Source organism: Hipposideros armiger, unplaced genomic scaffold (assembly GCF_001890085.2).
Source record: "Hipposideros armiger isolate ML-2016 unplaced genomic scaffold, ASM189008v1 scaffold_460, whole genome shotgun sequence".
Taxonomy (NCBI): Eukaryota; Metazoa; Chordata; class Mammalia; order Chiroptera; family Hipposideridae; genus Hipposideros; species Hipposideros armiger.
In genome coordinates this window covers 833,102-849,043 of record NW_017731810.1, presented here as the reverse complement: position 1 = coordinate 849,043, position 15,942 = coordinate 833,102, and the positions used below count along the sequence as shown (strand labels likewise).

The 15,942-nt window shown below is 42.2% G+C and overlaps 1 protein-coding gene across 3 annotated transcripts in view; it reads left to right on the top strand.

The window, feature by feature from the left end:
• Positions 1-3,423: 3,423 nt before the first annotated feature.
• The window catches only part of MPV17L (MPV17 mitochondrial inner membrane protein like), a 53,983-nt gene continuing 41,464 nt past the window's right edge, over positions 3,424-15,942 (top strand). The window contains exons 1-4 of one of the 3 annotated variants that reach the window (XM_019666120.1): positions 3,424-3,988; positions 8,294-8,364; positions 12,174-12,203; positions 12,283-13,101. In XM_019666120.1, coding sequence (XP_019521665.1) covers positions 3,724-3,988; positions 8,294-8,364; positions 12,174-12,203; positions 12,283-12,462 — 546 coding nt within the window. In that variant the 5' untranslated portion in view covers positions 3,424-3,723 and the 3' untranslated portion in view covers positions 12,463-13,101. Of the gene's footprint in view, positions 3,989-5,312; positions 5,800-8,293; positions 8,365-12,173; positions 12,204-12,282; positions 13,102-15,942 lie in introns of those variants that run through there. The other 2 variants (XM_019666119.1, XM_019666121.1) reach the window with 2 other exon arrangements.

Below are 15,942 nucleotides of genomic sequence, written 5' to 3'. Positions count from 1 at the left end.
TTAGCGTCTTGGGTTTCTCTGGATAGATACCCAAGAGTGGAATTGCTGAGTCATACAGTAGTTCCATTTCCAGTTTTTTGAGATACCTCCGTACTGATTTCCATAATGGCTGCACCAATCTGCAATCCCACCAACAGTGCACCAGGGTTCCCTTTTCTCCACAGCCTCGCCAGCACTTGTTGATTTATTGATGATAGCCATTCTGACCGGATGCACTATCTTTAAAGGTACCTCTAATGCTGGGTTTTTCATAATTTCAGATTTTATATCTTCTTTATGTATTTTAGGAAATTTTAGAAAGGTGTTTCTTTTCCCAAAGCTTAACAATAGAAAATGAATGAAATAAATTCAACTGCTCTATTATCCCATATCAATTGTGGGAAGAATAGTTACGTAAAGCTAGTGAAAACAGAGCTCCTGAGCCAGAGAAACACTATTGAAAATATTTCTTCCAAATAATACAATTTTAAAATAACACATTGTAGATGGAGTTTATAATGTCCACCATCCCTGTTAAGAAATCTGTTGCCATGTTTTAATACTCCGTTGGGGGCAGGATAGAAGGATGGGAAAGTCTTCCAAACTTCTAAACAAGAGCAAAGAACGGATAAAATGTTAGCTTCACTCTTTTGCTTCAGCTCCAGCCAACATTAAAATGGTCTGAAAATGATAATGTCAATCTCAAAGATTTTAGAGTTGCCTAAGTCAGGGCTGGCCAAGTGGAACGGTGGTTAAGAGTTGTCTTGGGACACCAGCTCTGAGCAGCAGGGCCCCCGTTTGGATCCCACATGTGGGCCAGAGACACTGTGCCCTCTACAGCTAAGATGGTGAACAACAGCTCGATCTGGAGCTGGGCTGCCATGAGTCGCTGCAGAGGCGTAGGCTGCAGTGAGGCTGGCCGGCAGGTGGCATGAGCTGCCGTGAGCTGCCGTGACCCTCCGTCCAATGGCCAGTGAGTGACTGCCTCACCCAGGAAGAGCGCAATGATAATACCAACACGGGACAGTGAAGCGACATCCTCCACAACTAGACTGAAGAACAAAAAAAGACAGCAACTTGTCTGTTCCCCTTCCCCAATTCCCCAGCGCTGTTTCCTCCCCCAATTCCCCAATAAAAATCTTCATTTAAAAAAAAAAAAGTTGCCTAGGTCATAGAGACAGACTTCTTAGGCATGGTTTTTCCACGTCAGAGCTGATATGCAGTGATTTCCTGACAGAATTGCTTAATCGTATTTCTGCTAACAGAAGAAATAATGGCTCGGGTGGGAAGCAGGTGTATGTCCTCTTCCTTCTAACCTCCCCTCTGACCTCTTTCCCAGCTAGACCCCCCCCTTTTTTTTTTCATTCCGTGTGCACATTCAGATAGGGAGTAAGCAGTGGTGGTGGTGCCTCCAAATCCCTATCATTTCAATCTCGCCCACCCACACATATCCAAATAAAAAATAATTTTAAAAAAATTTGCATAAAGCATAGCTGTTTTTATTGCTCTGTAGCCATGGTAAGTACGGCTACACCCAGTAAAATTTTTTGTGCTTACACCCAGTAAGATTTTTTGTGCTTACTGGGTGCAGCCAGCTTCAAATCAGAGCTCTTTGATCAGGTAGCTGCTGGAGAAAGTAAGAATGAAGGGCGCTGGAATGAAGGAGTGAGTCGGTGAGGAAATCATGAAAAAGGAAGGATTAGATAAGGTCTTGCCAGCCTTCCTCAAGCCTCATTTCAAGTGACAAGGAAGAAGACAGTTACTTCAATTTCCTGCTCTGTACCCACACCCACAAACACAGCCCATGTCTCAGAGGTGATATTGAAGAGGTTTCAGGAACTGCAATGACCTTTTTTGAGGTGGTGGCCTTAGGTGATTGCTTCATCCACTCATTGGAAAACACATCTGTTGGTCTCGGAGCTTTTACGCGTAGCAGCCTTTTGTTTGTCAGTAGACATTTCAGGATTAGCAGAAGTTCGGTTTTAGACACCAGTGAAAAGCGGCCCACGTGGTGGATCTTATTAAGCCCCGATTCATTTAAATAAAATGAAATAATAACAGTTACAGTAAGCTTCACTGTAATCATCTTAATGTATTTTTAATGTGATCCTTCATTGTAAATTGAAGCTCAGTGCCCACATCAGTAGTTTATATCATGCTGAAAGAGTTCCTAACAAAACTTCTCTTTTACATTTTAACAGCATTCTGTTCTCCAGTTATCCCCCACTGTTCAGGGACATTAATGTCACAGAAATGAGTTGCCTAGTTATTGCTGGAGGGCCCTGAATCACAGTTTGCACAGATGATGGAGCATCAGGGTAATGAATTCATTTATCTTAGAGCATCTTTTCTTGTTTGAAGGCTATGTGGGTTCTTCAGTGTTTGCCTGAGTGTCACGTCCAGCGTGGCAAGGGCAAATGGGACACGAGAGGGGCGGCGCAGATTTGAATAAGTACAAGAGACAAAAGTAAGATTTAAGAGCAAGACCAAGGGACTCAGCCTTCAGAGATAGACTGAGCCACCGAATCGGGTCGACGCATGGTTTTTATTGATTCTTTTCAAGGAAGTAAACTGCTGTGCTGTCAGTCACTAACCGTGTATACTGGTGCGCCTTAAGGCCTTTTCCAATGACCTTTTCCCAATGTACTCCAGCAAATGCTATGCCTTCGTACTCCACCACATTGCCCCAAGACATAATTACATGTCCTCCCAGGGGAGACAGCTGATATCATTCCATCCGGCCTCAGTTTTCCGAGACACTCTCTCGACTAATGGGTCAGAGACTAATACAGGGGGGTGGTCTAAAAATCGACTGTAAGGCGACACCTGAGTAATAGATTGGTTTTATTTTTATTGCTTTTAAGGAGAGACAAGTATACAGTGTTAAATAAAAACTTTCATGGCCAGAAACATTTCAGATAGAAAGGGTTTATTGAGCCACATGCTAGCCAGAAAGAGACCAGGTCCTGGGGCATGCAGTCAGAGCCTTCTGACCTCCAAAACTTGAAGACAGTAAATTCGTGTTGTTTTAAGCCACTAAGTTTGTGGTAATTTGTTACAGCAGCAGTAGGCAAATAACACAAGGGGGATATAAACAAAAAGTGATGTTTTTGGTGAGCTAGGAGCCTGCCTAGCTGGGAGAAGTCTGACACAAAGATTTGCGTGGGACCAGTAATAAGGACAAGGAGAGCGGAGGGATGGAAACAGGGTCAAAGAACACAGAAATTTGTAAATTCCCAAGAATTGAAGAGAATTGTGTATTAGTCTGCTAGGGCTGCCAGAACAAAATACTACAGACCAGGTGGATTAAAAAATATTTATTTTCTCACAGTTCTGGAGGCTCTAACTCCAAGGACAACTTGTGAGCTGCTTGGTTTCTTCCGAGGCCTCTCTCCTTGGCTTGCAGAGAGCCACCTTCTCACTGTGTCTTCACATAATCTTTTCTGCTTAGGTGTCTCTGTGTGTCCAAATTTCCTCTTAAAAAGGACATCAGTCAGATTGGATTAGGGCCCACCTTGAGGGCTTCTTTTATAACTCAGTCACCTCTTTAAAGTCCTGTTTCCAAATACAGTCACATTTTGAGGTCCTAGGGGTTAGGGCTTCAACATATGAATTTTGGGGGGACACAATTCAGCTCATAACAATAGGGTTGACAAATGAAGGAACAGCCTACAAAATAACTGGTTAGTGACTCATATTGGAGATTAAGGTGATATTTGACAATTCAATGGAGTGAAAAGTGATATGCGATTGGATGCAAAATTGAAAAAGGGACTTCATGGGACAACCGGAGATCATTTGAATAAGGCGTGTAGGTTAGGTAATAGGATTACATCAGTGCTTATTGTTTTGAAAATTGTACTACGGTTGTGCAAGATGTCAATATTTGGGGAAGCTTGGGTGAAGACTCTATGGGAACTCTGGTACTGCGAGGGTTCAGAACGAGTCACCCCAGATGTACTTCTGTGGTTCGTGGGTTGTTCTGATCTAAAGGCAACTTCTGTTGCAGGTAGGTTCAAGAGAAACTTCTGCCCCGCCCTTAACTATCTCAAAGAACTTGAATTAGGGGCCCAGCCCATAATGAGAGACTATCAACTATAACCTCTTTTGACCTACCTGTATAGCAGGGCAAACTACTAATTACTGAACCTGTGCTTGTCCTGCAATGACCTCCTGAAGCCCAAGGCTCCTTACCTCATTCTTAGCTCAGGATGTCTTTACCCATTCTCTCTCTGAACCTCTTGTGCATGTGGGGTGTCTGACTCATGAATGCCGGGTTCCCATGCATACGCGTATGTACGTATTAAATTTGGTTATTTTCTCTTGCTAATCTGTCTCATGTCTATTTGATTATTTGGCCAGCCAGAAGAACCTTGAGGGTAGGGGGACTTTTCTTCCTCCCCCACAGTGGTTATGTAAGATGTCAATATTTGAGGAAGCTTGGGTGAAGCGTACGTGGGAATGCTGTACTATTTTTGCAACTTTTTGTTTTCTAAGTCTGGAAGTATTTCAAACTGAAAAGTTAAAAATTTTAAAACGAAGTAAAATAGGGTAAACAAATAGGAGAGACTGAAAATGGGATTGGAAGTTACAGTGAAAGAAGGAAAAAAACGACCTGCTTCTGGGATGGTGCCTGGGAGCTCAGCATATACTGGGGGTTCCCCAAAAAATGTATACACATGACTTGTATTCATCTCTTATTATCCGTATATATTGAGTATTACAATTTTAATAGTTTTTTTTTTCCTTTCTTAAAATGAATATACTTTTTTTTTTGCACCCTCTGTATTGTTGGGAGGCAATATTCATTGAGTCACAAACTCCTTAGAGGAGAAGGCTGTAGACCCATTGAGCCCCACGTCACAGTCATGAAAGGCCTCCGATTTAAAATTTTGAATTTGTCTTCATAGTTAACAAGCAGTGCATTGTGTGTGTTGAAAGTGTGAATTCCATGCATGTAAGCATTTAAAATACATTGCCATCCTGGTACCTAAGTTTTGGTATCCATTCTTCTCCCCCACTTCCCTTTTAATCTTTTTTTGGGGGGGGAGATGTAATTCACACACCATAAAATTAATCATTTTAGAGTGTATTTAATGATTTCCCGTGTAACTATCACCACTATCTATCTAATTGCAGAACATTTTCTTGCCACCCCCTCCCCCCTCAAGAACCCCATACCAAATTAGCAGTCACCTCGAATGACCCAGCCCCTAACAACCACTAGTCTACCTTCTGTCTCCATGGCTTTTTCAATTCTGGACATTTCTTGTAAATGGATCATGCGTTCTGGGGACCAGCCACATTTCAAATGCTCGGCCCGCACAATGGCTAGTGGCCACGGGATTGGACCGCGCGGACTGGGTGTGTGCGCAGGGCGCCCAATCGTTCTGGAGAGTCTGGAGGAGGCAGGTGCAGGTGGCGGGAGAACGCTCCGGGCTTGCGGGGGACCGTGGCAGGCGTGGTCCCGGGAGGCAGCGGCGGTCGCAGACGGGCGCCCACGAAGCGGCATGGCGCGCTGGTGGAGGGCGCTGGCGCGCGCGGCCGGACGCTACCCGTGGCCCACGAACGTGCTGCTCTACGCGGCGCTCTTCTCCGCGGGCGACGCGCTGCAGCAGCGCCTGCGGGGCGGCCCGGCCGACTGGCGGCAGACCCGGCGCGTGGCCACCGTGGCGGTGGCCTTCCACGCCAACTTCAACTACGTGTGGCAGCGCCTGCTGGAGCGCGCGCTGCCGGGCCGCACGCCGCGCGCCATCCTGGCCAAGGTGCTGTGTGACCAGGCGGTCGGCGCGCCCGTGGCGGTCTCGGCCTTCTATACCGGTGAGGGTACTGGAGGCAGGGGCCGGGGGCGGGGGATGGAGGTGCAAGGGCCGAGAAGTCCGGGGACCCGGGGTGCAGGGAGCTGAGGGGGAGAAGTTGAGGAGTGGCGGCTGGAGAGGCCAGGGATTAGGTGGCCACGGTCCAGCGGGTCGGGGATGTGGGGGGGCCAGGATTGGAGTTGGAACTTTGGGGCCTGTGTGTAGTGCGAGGCTGGAGATTGCAGGGGGTGGGGGTCGTGAGGCATAAAGGAGAGCTCATGGGAAGCAGGGCTGGGGGGTCCATTTCAGTCTGTCAGGGGTGCACCGGCGAGGAGACCCCAGCTCGTTGCCATCAGCAGCTGCAACCCCTGTGACCTAGTTGTGGGTCCGGGCCCTTCTGTTCCTGGGAAAATCCAGGTCTGGGGCCACAGGGCTTCCTTTCCACTGGCGGACACTCCTTTCAATGCACCAACAATTTGTGAGGAGCTGGGACGCGAGGGCAGAGCTGGTGGTACCTTAGGTCCCGCCAAGTTCCCCAGAAAATTCATGCTCAGGACCCTAGACCTACTGTGGTAATTAGATTTTCCTGCTGGGATCCCAGCCCCCCATCAAAAGCAACAGCAAAAATGTGAGGGGACCTCAGGAACCCTGCCAGAGAGGACACTATACCTGTGAGGGTCCTGGGAGCCCCTTCCTCAAAAAACGTGCCCTGGGGCCTGAAGGCCTGACTTCAGGAACCTTCCTCAGGGCCTTAAATACCAAAAACATTGGTCAGCAATTTTGATAACTGGAAGGGAGTGTGCTGAGGAGGGGCAACCATTCCCTAAGAAAGTCCAAGAGCCCTGGGCCTGGCCTTGGCGTTGGGGACCACAGATCCTCCTGCCCAGAGGGTCGTCTTGTTAGTGGCTATTGGTGCCTTTCAAACTGGGTTGAGGTGATCAAGTAACTGTCTTAAAGATACCTAAACTGCCCCATGGATCTTGTTTTTTTGGGGGGGGCGGGGGGGCCAGATTCCGTTCCTTTCTTCACAAGCTCCACAAGGAAGGGGCTGCCTGGTGCAGGGCCCACGGGGCCATTGAGGTCAGGAGAATGGAGGACCTGAGAGCCGGGGCTTCCTGGTTTATCACATCTGTGTCTGGTCCCCGAGCAGAACTTCCTGGCCCGATGTGCAGACTGGTTCATCATGCCTGTTACTGCAGAGGCGCCGTGTACACCAGTGAAGGGATCGGGGGCAGGAGGCTGGGAGTTTGGGAATCAGCCCAGTGAAGCAAGTACTCTTATTATTCCCATGTTACAGATGAGAAAACCGAGGCTCAAAGAGGGGAAGTCACTTGCCCTAAGACAACACAATTTGTGCCATGTTCCGTCTCAATGAGTGCTGTCAGTATCCATGAAAGCAGAAAGGTGCTGCAGTGACAGGGTTTGGGAAGGCCTATGAAACAGTCCTGCCCAGTTGCTTCTTTGTTTTGCTTTTCAAATTTCTGGCCCACTTTCCCTCTCGCCGTCGTCGTGTTAAAATGATGGGGGAAGTTGGGAAGGGGCAGGTTGGATATTTGTTCCAGGTACTTCCGACTTGGAAATCGCTTGTATCACATGATCCTTTGTGCTGGGCCACCTTGGGGAGCTTGAGAAGTGATTAAGAGGCCTGGCATGGAATCCACACCTGGGTTGGTCTCTGACAGCTGTTAACCTCCCTAAGCTGTTTTTCTCGTCCGAAACTTGACCATCCTCGGCCTGCGGTTACGAGAGTGAAATGTTAGGAGGGTCAAATGAAATAACGCACACAAAGTGCTTAGTACTTATTCAGTGCTGGGTACGTGGAATGTGGCATTACCAATATTCCCGCTGGGTTTTCTTAAGAGTCCTGCTCTAAGAATCCCTTGCAATTGGCTAAAAAGATCTTATTTCCCCTTTCTCCTAATTGAAGTTGGGGAGGAATTTTTAGAGCACTCATTTTTACACCTTTCCTAAAATAAGAGAGTTGTGTCCTTGCTGCCTGAATTTCTTTTCAAGGTTGTTGATCATGAGAGTTTTCAAAATGTTTCTAGGAAGGCCGCATTGGTGTTCTTTCCAATTCTTATCAGAAAGCCTCTTTCTTTGATGGGACATTTGTAGTTTTCAGAATACCCAGGGTCCATCAGCCCTTTTTTCAAAAGAAGGAAATTAAATTTTTAAAAATTTAAACATTTTACAGAAAGTTTGGAAGGGAGAGAAGAAAAGTCACCAATAGTCTCACTATGCTAATGCTGCTGTTTTTGTGAATTTTCTTACAGTTTTTTTAATAATCGTTTTGCTATAACTTTTATACCCTGCTATTCATATTTATCATTCTTTTTAAATTTTTATCTAGTTTTAGAATGGAGGTTATATACTGCTGGGTCAAAAGGGACATATTGAGTGAGTGATAATGGTAGTTACTTTACATATTGAAATAGAAAACTTGAACATGAACTGTTATGTAGTATTCTTCCTGCTGAATCTTTTAAACTTATTTTGGTGTGTATTTTTGCAAATAGGTATGAGTATTCTCCAGGGAAAGGATGACATATTTTTGGACCTGAAACAGAAATTCTGGAATACATATAAGGTAAGACAGACTTTTGAAAATGCAACCAAGATATTTTGGTACATCTTTAACATTAAATACATTTTAATAAAAAATATTCTTAAATTAGGGCTCCAGGTGGTTGGCGCAAGGGTACAATATTTTGACAGAGAAACCTTACATTTATTTTGATAGATGAATGAGAAGAAGCTTTACGAGTGGCTGTGCATGAGTGTCTCTGAATTGTAGTCAGTATTCACAATGATTTCTGACATTCTTACGTTTAGTCTTATTAGTGATTATAATTTATTTAGTGAATTTCGGAGCCAAAGAGGTTACTGCAAAAAGGAATAGTAGAATGTGAGTGGCTTAATAGAATCATTCCCACTTTCAGAGTCAGTGTTTCCATGTGTGCCTTCTGCCAAGTCCCTGTGACAGGAACCTTCTTATTATAATAACATTACAAAGGTATTTACAGAGAACGATGATATTTCCTGGGGTTATGTCTAGGCCTGAAGCAAGTCACCTATTTCACTGTTGACGTAATGCAAATATACTCATACGTACGTAGTCCAGTCCAACAAGTACTTATTAATTTACTCAAGATTGAGCAGGATCCTTAAGGCCTGGCAAAATCAGGGCTGCTTTCCATCTCTGGCCTAGAGCATGTTTAATTCTATTCATCAGTAAGGTGAACTTTCAGGAGTGCAGAACACACAGAGACTGGCCTAGGGCTTCACATGTACTTAATTCTCCACCAAGAGCAGTGCCAAGCCACACCCAGCAATTGCGTCACTGCTTCTAGCACCTTCATTTGAAAGATAGCCGGCCCCAGAGCCAGTGTCACCCACTTGATGGCTGGATTTGATAGGGAGGATTGAAGCCACCTGCTTCTCCTGCACTCCTCTGCTCAAGGACAGTTAGTTCCTTCTTCCTTCAGCGGGAAAGAGTATTCAGGATTCTCGTTATTATTCTCTTGGGGCAGAAATTGTGGGCCCATGTGGGTCCATCGAATGTGGTTTTCTTCTGCTTCATTTTGGAGAAAAGAACAAGTTTTCTCATGATATCATAGATGCTATGGAGAGATGTACGTCAAATGTGTATGAAAAGCACAAACAAGCAGAATTGTGAAAGAAAGGGGCTTCAGATAGGGATTGGAAGATGTGTCTCCCTTAATGAAGACATGCAGGCTACCTTGTTTGGGTGCTGAATGCCATGCCAGGGAATTTGAACTTCAGTTGCAGTAGTGGCAAGAGAAACCAAGTTGGAGGGTAATTGTAACCAAGTTCACATAAGAAATAATGAAGCAGTGGGAATAGGATTGATCTGAGAAATATTTAGGAGGTAGAATTGGTAAATCTGGATGATTGGAAATGGACAGGGATACATTTAGGATGGCCCACAGGTCTCTGCCTTCGGTAACCGTGTGGGTAGTGGTTCATCGCTTGAGATAAGACCCAGAGGGCAGTGAGCCAATTAAGATAGACGAACAAATTGATTTTGGGAAATGTTGAATTCCAGCTGCCTTTAAGATATGCGAGGGGAGACTTCTAGATACACAGAGGAGAGCTCAGAGCTAGAGATATTAGATATGGGAGAAACTGGGTTAAGACTACGCTTTCAATCCAAGCTTGATCAATGAAACTAAGAGCACAGAAGACAAGAAGCACAGGAAAGGAATCGGTCACAGAAGGCTCTTATAGCCCGAAGATACATGAGAGTAGTATGGTTCTTTGTTGCTGAGGAATTAACCCCCTGCCCAATCCAAGTTCTTTTGATGAAGGTGAGAAGGATCTCCCTAGTTTATTTGTTGTTTACATGTAAGTAGTACTTGAGCTTTTTGGTTTTTGTGGGCGTTTTTTTGTTTGTTTTTTTGCATGGTCGGTAAGTATCTCCTTTCACCAGCTTCAGTATGGCAGCTCAGAGATATTATTTCTTTTACTTTTTTTTTTAAGATTTTATTGGGGAATCGGGGGAAGGGGAACAGAAAAGTTGCTGTTGGTTTGTTCTTCAGTCTAGTTGTGGAGGACGTTGCTTCACTGGCCCAAGTTGGAACCATCATTGCGCTCTTCCCGGGCGAGGCAGATCAGTCGCCGGCCTCTTGATGGCCGCTCACAGCGACTGCTAGCCGCTCACTCTGGCTGCCGACTACACATGGTAGCTTATGGCAACCTACTGCAGCAGGGGCTGCAGCCTACGCTGTTGCCAGCAACCCATGGCAGCCCAGCTCCAGGTTGAGCTGTTGTTCAGCATCTTAGCTGTGGAGGGCAGTGTCATTGGCCCTCATTTGTGGGATCCGAACCGGGGCCCTCTGGCATCCCAAGCCAGTTCTTAACCATCGCGCCACTCGGCCGACCCAGAGATATTATTTCTTAGAAATATATCTGATAGTACATTTTTCTCTTTTATATCGTTTTTTAAAACTTTAATATGGAAATAATTTCAAACTTACAGAAAAATAACAAGAATGGTTCAAAGAATACCCATATACCCTTTACCTAAATTCACTGATCGTTAGCATTTTGCCTCCCCCCACTTTTTTTTATTATTTTCTTGCTGTATCATCCATCCATCCTCCTAGTGGTTTTCTGAATTATTTGAGAGTTAGTCACACACAAAATTACCCTTTTCACCCCTAGATACTTAAGTATTTCTTTCCTAAGAATAAAGATATTCTCACATAACCACAGCATAATTGACAACTTCAATAAATTTAACAGTGATGATAATCTTTTTATCCCATCTACCATCCATATTCCATTTTTGTCAATTGACCATCTACAGGCCTTTGTAGCATTTCTTTTCCTTACAGTACAGGATCCAGTAAAGGATCAGGTAGTGCCTCTCATTCTCATATCTCCTTAGCAACTATTAATTGGGAACATGTTCTTAGCCCTTTTGAAAAATCTATACACTATTTTTGAAGAATATAGTCCTGCTTCCTTTTTTAAAAAAAACAAAACATTCCTTTGTTTTGGGGGGTGGGGTCTGTCTATTGTTTCCTCATGATTAGATACAGGTTATACATTCCTGGCTGGAACCCTCCATCCATGGTGATGTGTCCTCTTCAAGGTTATCACAGGAGAAGGCACAAAACTTCCTTCTGTCCTTGACTGGTTACGTTGATCTTCACCAAAGTGTGAATATATTTTGTTATTTTGAAAGCAGTTGTCTAACAGATTCTGGTAGACTTTTCATTCTAGATCTGTGAATATAGCTAATATAAATGGCTTGTACTTAAAAGCTTCTCCAATAATTCCACATCCTTTTCTACTCAAGAGACCTTAAGGAGTCTAATTTAATTGGCTTAGTCTGAAATATAATGCCACCTCCCCATTCTATCTGCTTTGTTTTTCTTTTCTTTTTATTAGTGTCAGGTGCACAAAACAATATAATGAGGAGACATTTACGCCCTTAACAAAGTGATAACCCCAACAAGTCTACTACCCAACCGACACCGTACATAGCTATTCCAATACCATTGACTATATTCCCTATGCTGTACTTGTGACTCTGTGTGTGTCTGTGTGTGTGTGTGTATTTAAATTATAGTTGACATTCAATATTATTTTATATTATTTTGTTTTTTCTTAATATTTTATAGAAGAGCTGTGGGATTGTTTTGTGTGGTTAAAAGGCATTCTAGGGCGACCGGTTAGCTCAGTTGGTTAAAGTGCAGTGCTCTTAACACCAAGGTTGCCGGTTCAAATCCCCACATGGGCCACTCTAAGCTGCGCCCTCCACAACTATATTGAAACAACTACTTGACTTGGAGCTGATGGGTCCTGGAAAAATACACTTAAAAAAACAAAGGCATTCTAATGAAGTTTTTTTTTTTTTTTTTATTCCAGAGTGGTCTGATGTACTGGCCTTTTGTACAGGTGAGTTTCACACTGCTGAGAATGCTAACTCCTGGCTTTGATGTATATGGAGCACTAACATATTCCCTTTCTGTTACAGCTTACCAACTTTAGCCTTGTTCCTATTCAGTGGAGAACAGCTTACACTGGACTCTATGGTTTTCTGTGGGCCACCTTCCTTTGCTATTCACAGCAGAGTGGCGATGGCACATTGACGTCCGCTTTCGCCTTCCTTCATTTAAAGGAGGCCAACGCAGTTGAAAGGCCCCCAGAGAAATGAAATGTCAGGGATTCCTGAAAGCGACACATTTTTTTTTCTTAAATGCAGTAGGTTGTTTGCCAATGAAATACTCTACTTACCAGATATGTGCTCCATTTGGAACAATTACTATTCCATAGACCCATTTGTTTCTTAATTATCAATAAGTACTTCAATTTTATCCAAAAATTTTTTTCCCTGTTCTAGACTGAAAGTATTACTTCTCTAATATTTGCACTTCTTTAATACTTTGATTAATACCAATAACAGTGCCAAAATGGCATTTTATAATTATTACTATTTCTAACCTAATATTTTAATGCCATTTAATTCTATTGAATGCATTTAATTATTAATGCCATTTAAGGAACCAGTTTTGATAGTATACTCGTATATCTCTCTTCTAACATCTCAGGTTATTATTCCTAAACACTTTGGGATCAGATTATCTTTTATACCAAAAATAGTTCTTACAGTAAATTTCTATTTACGTAGAACTCAATCAAGGACAAGATTGAATAACCAGATCCTCCCCCCAAAATATATAATTATTTTATGCTGATACTAAAAGTTCTGTAAGTATATTTTGTATCATAAAAAAAAACAAACAGTGTATGATTGGTATGTTCTGTATAGAATATATTTCATTGATGTCTTCTATTTTTGTAATTTCTAAGTTAAGTACTTTTTAGTTAATGTTTTTTAATTTTGAGCATATTCAGTACACCATTTCCCAGACATACGAAATATACAAAACATTTGACTTCATAAAGAAATATATTGAGTGAAGTGTCTGAAAAAAAATGAACAATTTTTCTTCCTTTGGAAGGAAGAACTCTGTTCCTTAGGTTTCCAGGGAAAATAGTAATCCCAAATTTCAACTAATGTTATATTTTTTAAATTCAGTGCTTTAAACTAAACCTTAATAGGTAATCTTTTTTTTTTTTTTTTTTTTAGCCAAGACATCCTGCCACCTGTTGGCAGTCAGCTCAGGCCAGGAACTGAACTGCTAGTTGCTCAGAGCTTGCACCCTTGAGCAAGCTCTTAACCAACTGAGCCACTCGGCCTGCCCCTTAATAGGTAATCTTTACAGTAGACACAAGACACTTAATCCAGATTTATTCAGCTTGTCTCACCTGAAAACCATTGGGTTTAAAAGTTACATAAATATCTCAAGAAGTTTCAGCAAATTTCACCTAAAAATTGAACCACAAATCTGTGGCTTCCAATGGAGTATTGCACAAATTTAAAAATGTGAAGCACTGAAATATTAATAAATATATGTTGAGAATTTATATTTAAGATTAATTTAAGAATGTATGCTGAAAAATGTTAAAGAATATAAATTTATATAAGTCATCAGTATATATAACTTCTAAGTACATGATTTATTTGAATTTTACTTTATGTTATTGGGACAATAGTAAGGAAATTCCTAGATAGTTTGATTCTAAGATAATTTGTTATTTGCATTGTTTTAAAAGTAGTTAATACAACAGAATAGCTATGTGTCAATGCATAAGACAAAATTTGTCATTAAAAAAGTGTATCTAGAGTAGCTACGGTAAGTACTACCTGGCAATCTTTTTGATGCGCTTCAGCATTACTTTTATGATGGAAAAATAGTGTTTATGTTTTGTATAAAAGTAATTGGGAAAACAGACCTTGTTTATACTGTTGGTGTAAATTGATGATTCATAAAAGCATGAAAACCTTTATTCAATAATGTATTAATCTGTATTGTAGAGCATATATAGCATGCACACATTCTCTGAATTTTTGCAAATAATACACTTTCAATTTTTAATGCAAGAGTACTTTCGTGTTTGAGTGTGAGACATGGAACTTACTCCAAATAGTCATGTTTGTCTGTTTTAAATGCTGCCATCCTCAGTAAAACACTCTAGACCTTCCAGCGTTTAGAACTGAGTTAGGGGAGGCCTCCATTCTTCCTCCAGATTTTCTTGTTCCATGAGGTGTCACCCCACCATGTTCTTCTGGCCCGATGTTTGCTCAGGCAAAACCCATCATTTGTTTCTGTTAACAGAGTTGAGGTAGACTGAGGATTTTCAAAGCGGCTTCCCCTACTAACATGTAGAAAACAACAAGAGAAATGTGGAGGACATCCAAAGTGTTTTTTAAAAAAAGCTTACAGAATAATGATTTCTGATCCTCTCATAGTTAGCTTGAACTCAGGGATCACAAATCCTATCCTAGGTCTAGGCATTTGCGATATTTACCCTGTCATTCTATTCATACTGCCAAACATTCTTTTCTGACTGCCTGGTTATCTATAGATAAAGAGATTGAATTTTGGTATTTTCAGATTGTATCTAAGTAGGGCCTCCAGGTCAGCTATGTTAATCAAATTAAACATAGATGGTCTCTTTAATTGAGGTAAATTACCCAAAACTACAATTTCTAACTCATCCGTCATTACTATATATTTATTTTTTTATTCTTTTTCATCCAAGGATTGTCATCCTTTAGGGTTTGAAGCTATTGAAAAATGTTTTGTTTTGTTTTGGTTTTTTTTTCCCATGGGCAATTCACTTTTAGTTCAGTGGAATTTTATGTGAATGAATGTCTACAGAGTGTTTGCCGAAACAAATTGTATCCTGAACGTGCTATTAATAAATTCTGGAGGCAGCTTTCATTTGAAGTTAGGCTCATCTTCTGAAAGTATTAGAAAGTTAATGGATTTTTGTGCCTGAAGATTTTAACCTTGCGTTGGCTACATTTAATGTAGTTTTAGCCACAATCTTGAGAATATAAAGGGACCAAATCACAGAAAATGCAATGAAAAGTGATTGAAAATTGTTCTTTTCATACTCTCAGTGGCCAATAAGTGAAAGAAGAAATCTGGTGTTTAAAGATAAAGAACAGATAAAGATCTGTGAACAGTGGCCAACCAAGCGAATAGAAGAGAATAATAACTGAGTAACATTTCGGGCATATATCAATTAAAAGCTTATCTTTTCCTAGCTCTCTTTCCTCTCGTAAGCCTGTGTTCCGCTAAATGAACCTTCATTCATCCCTATCTTCCTTTTTTTTTTTTTCTGCCCAAATGGCTATATCAACCCCCTTTGTCCTGTTCTCCTTTCCCCCCCACCAACTATGACTACTCAAATAAATGCTCCAGGAAAGCAGGGTAACTGTGATGAGGTGAGGGACTGGAGCATTTAAGTGACAAGACAGCCATGCTTATAGAAATAGTGGCAGAAAGCCCTCACTGGGGAGAAAAGGAGGAAGAATCAGACCTGGGGAGAATTTTGCAGTGTGCAAGTATTCTGGAGGCAGTTCCCATTCGAAATTAGGTTCTTCTGAAAGTATTAGAATATTACCGTATTTGCCGGCGTATAAGACGATTTTTTGGCCCTGAAAAATATGCCTCCAAGTGGGTCTTCTTATACGCCAGGTACACTTCAGATAGACTGCCCATAGTGCTTGCCCCGTGCCATAGTGGCCTCCCGATGCCCGCCCACTTCATTCCACATACCA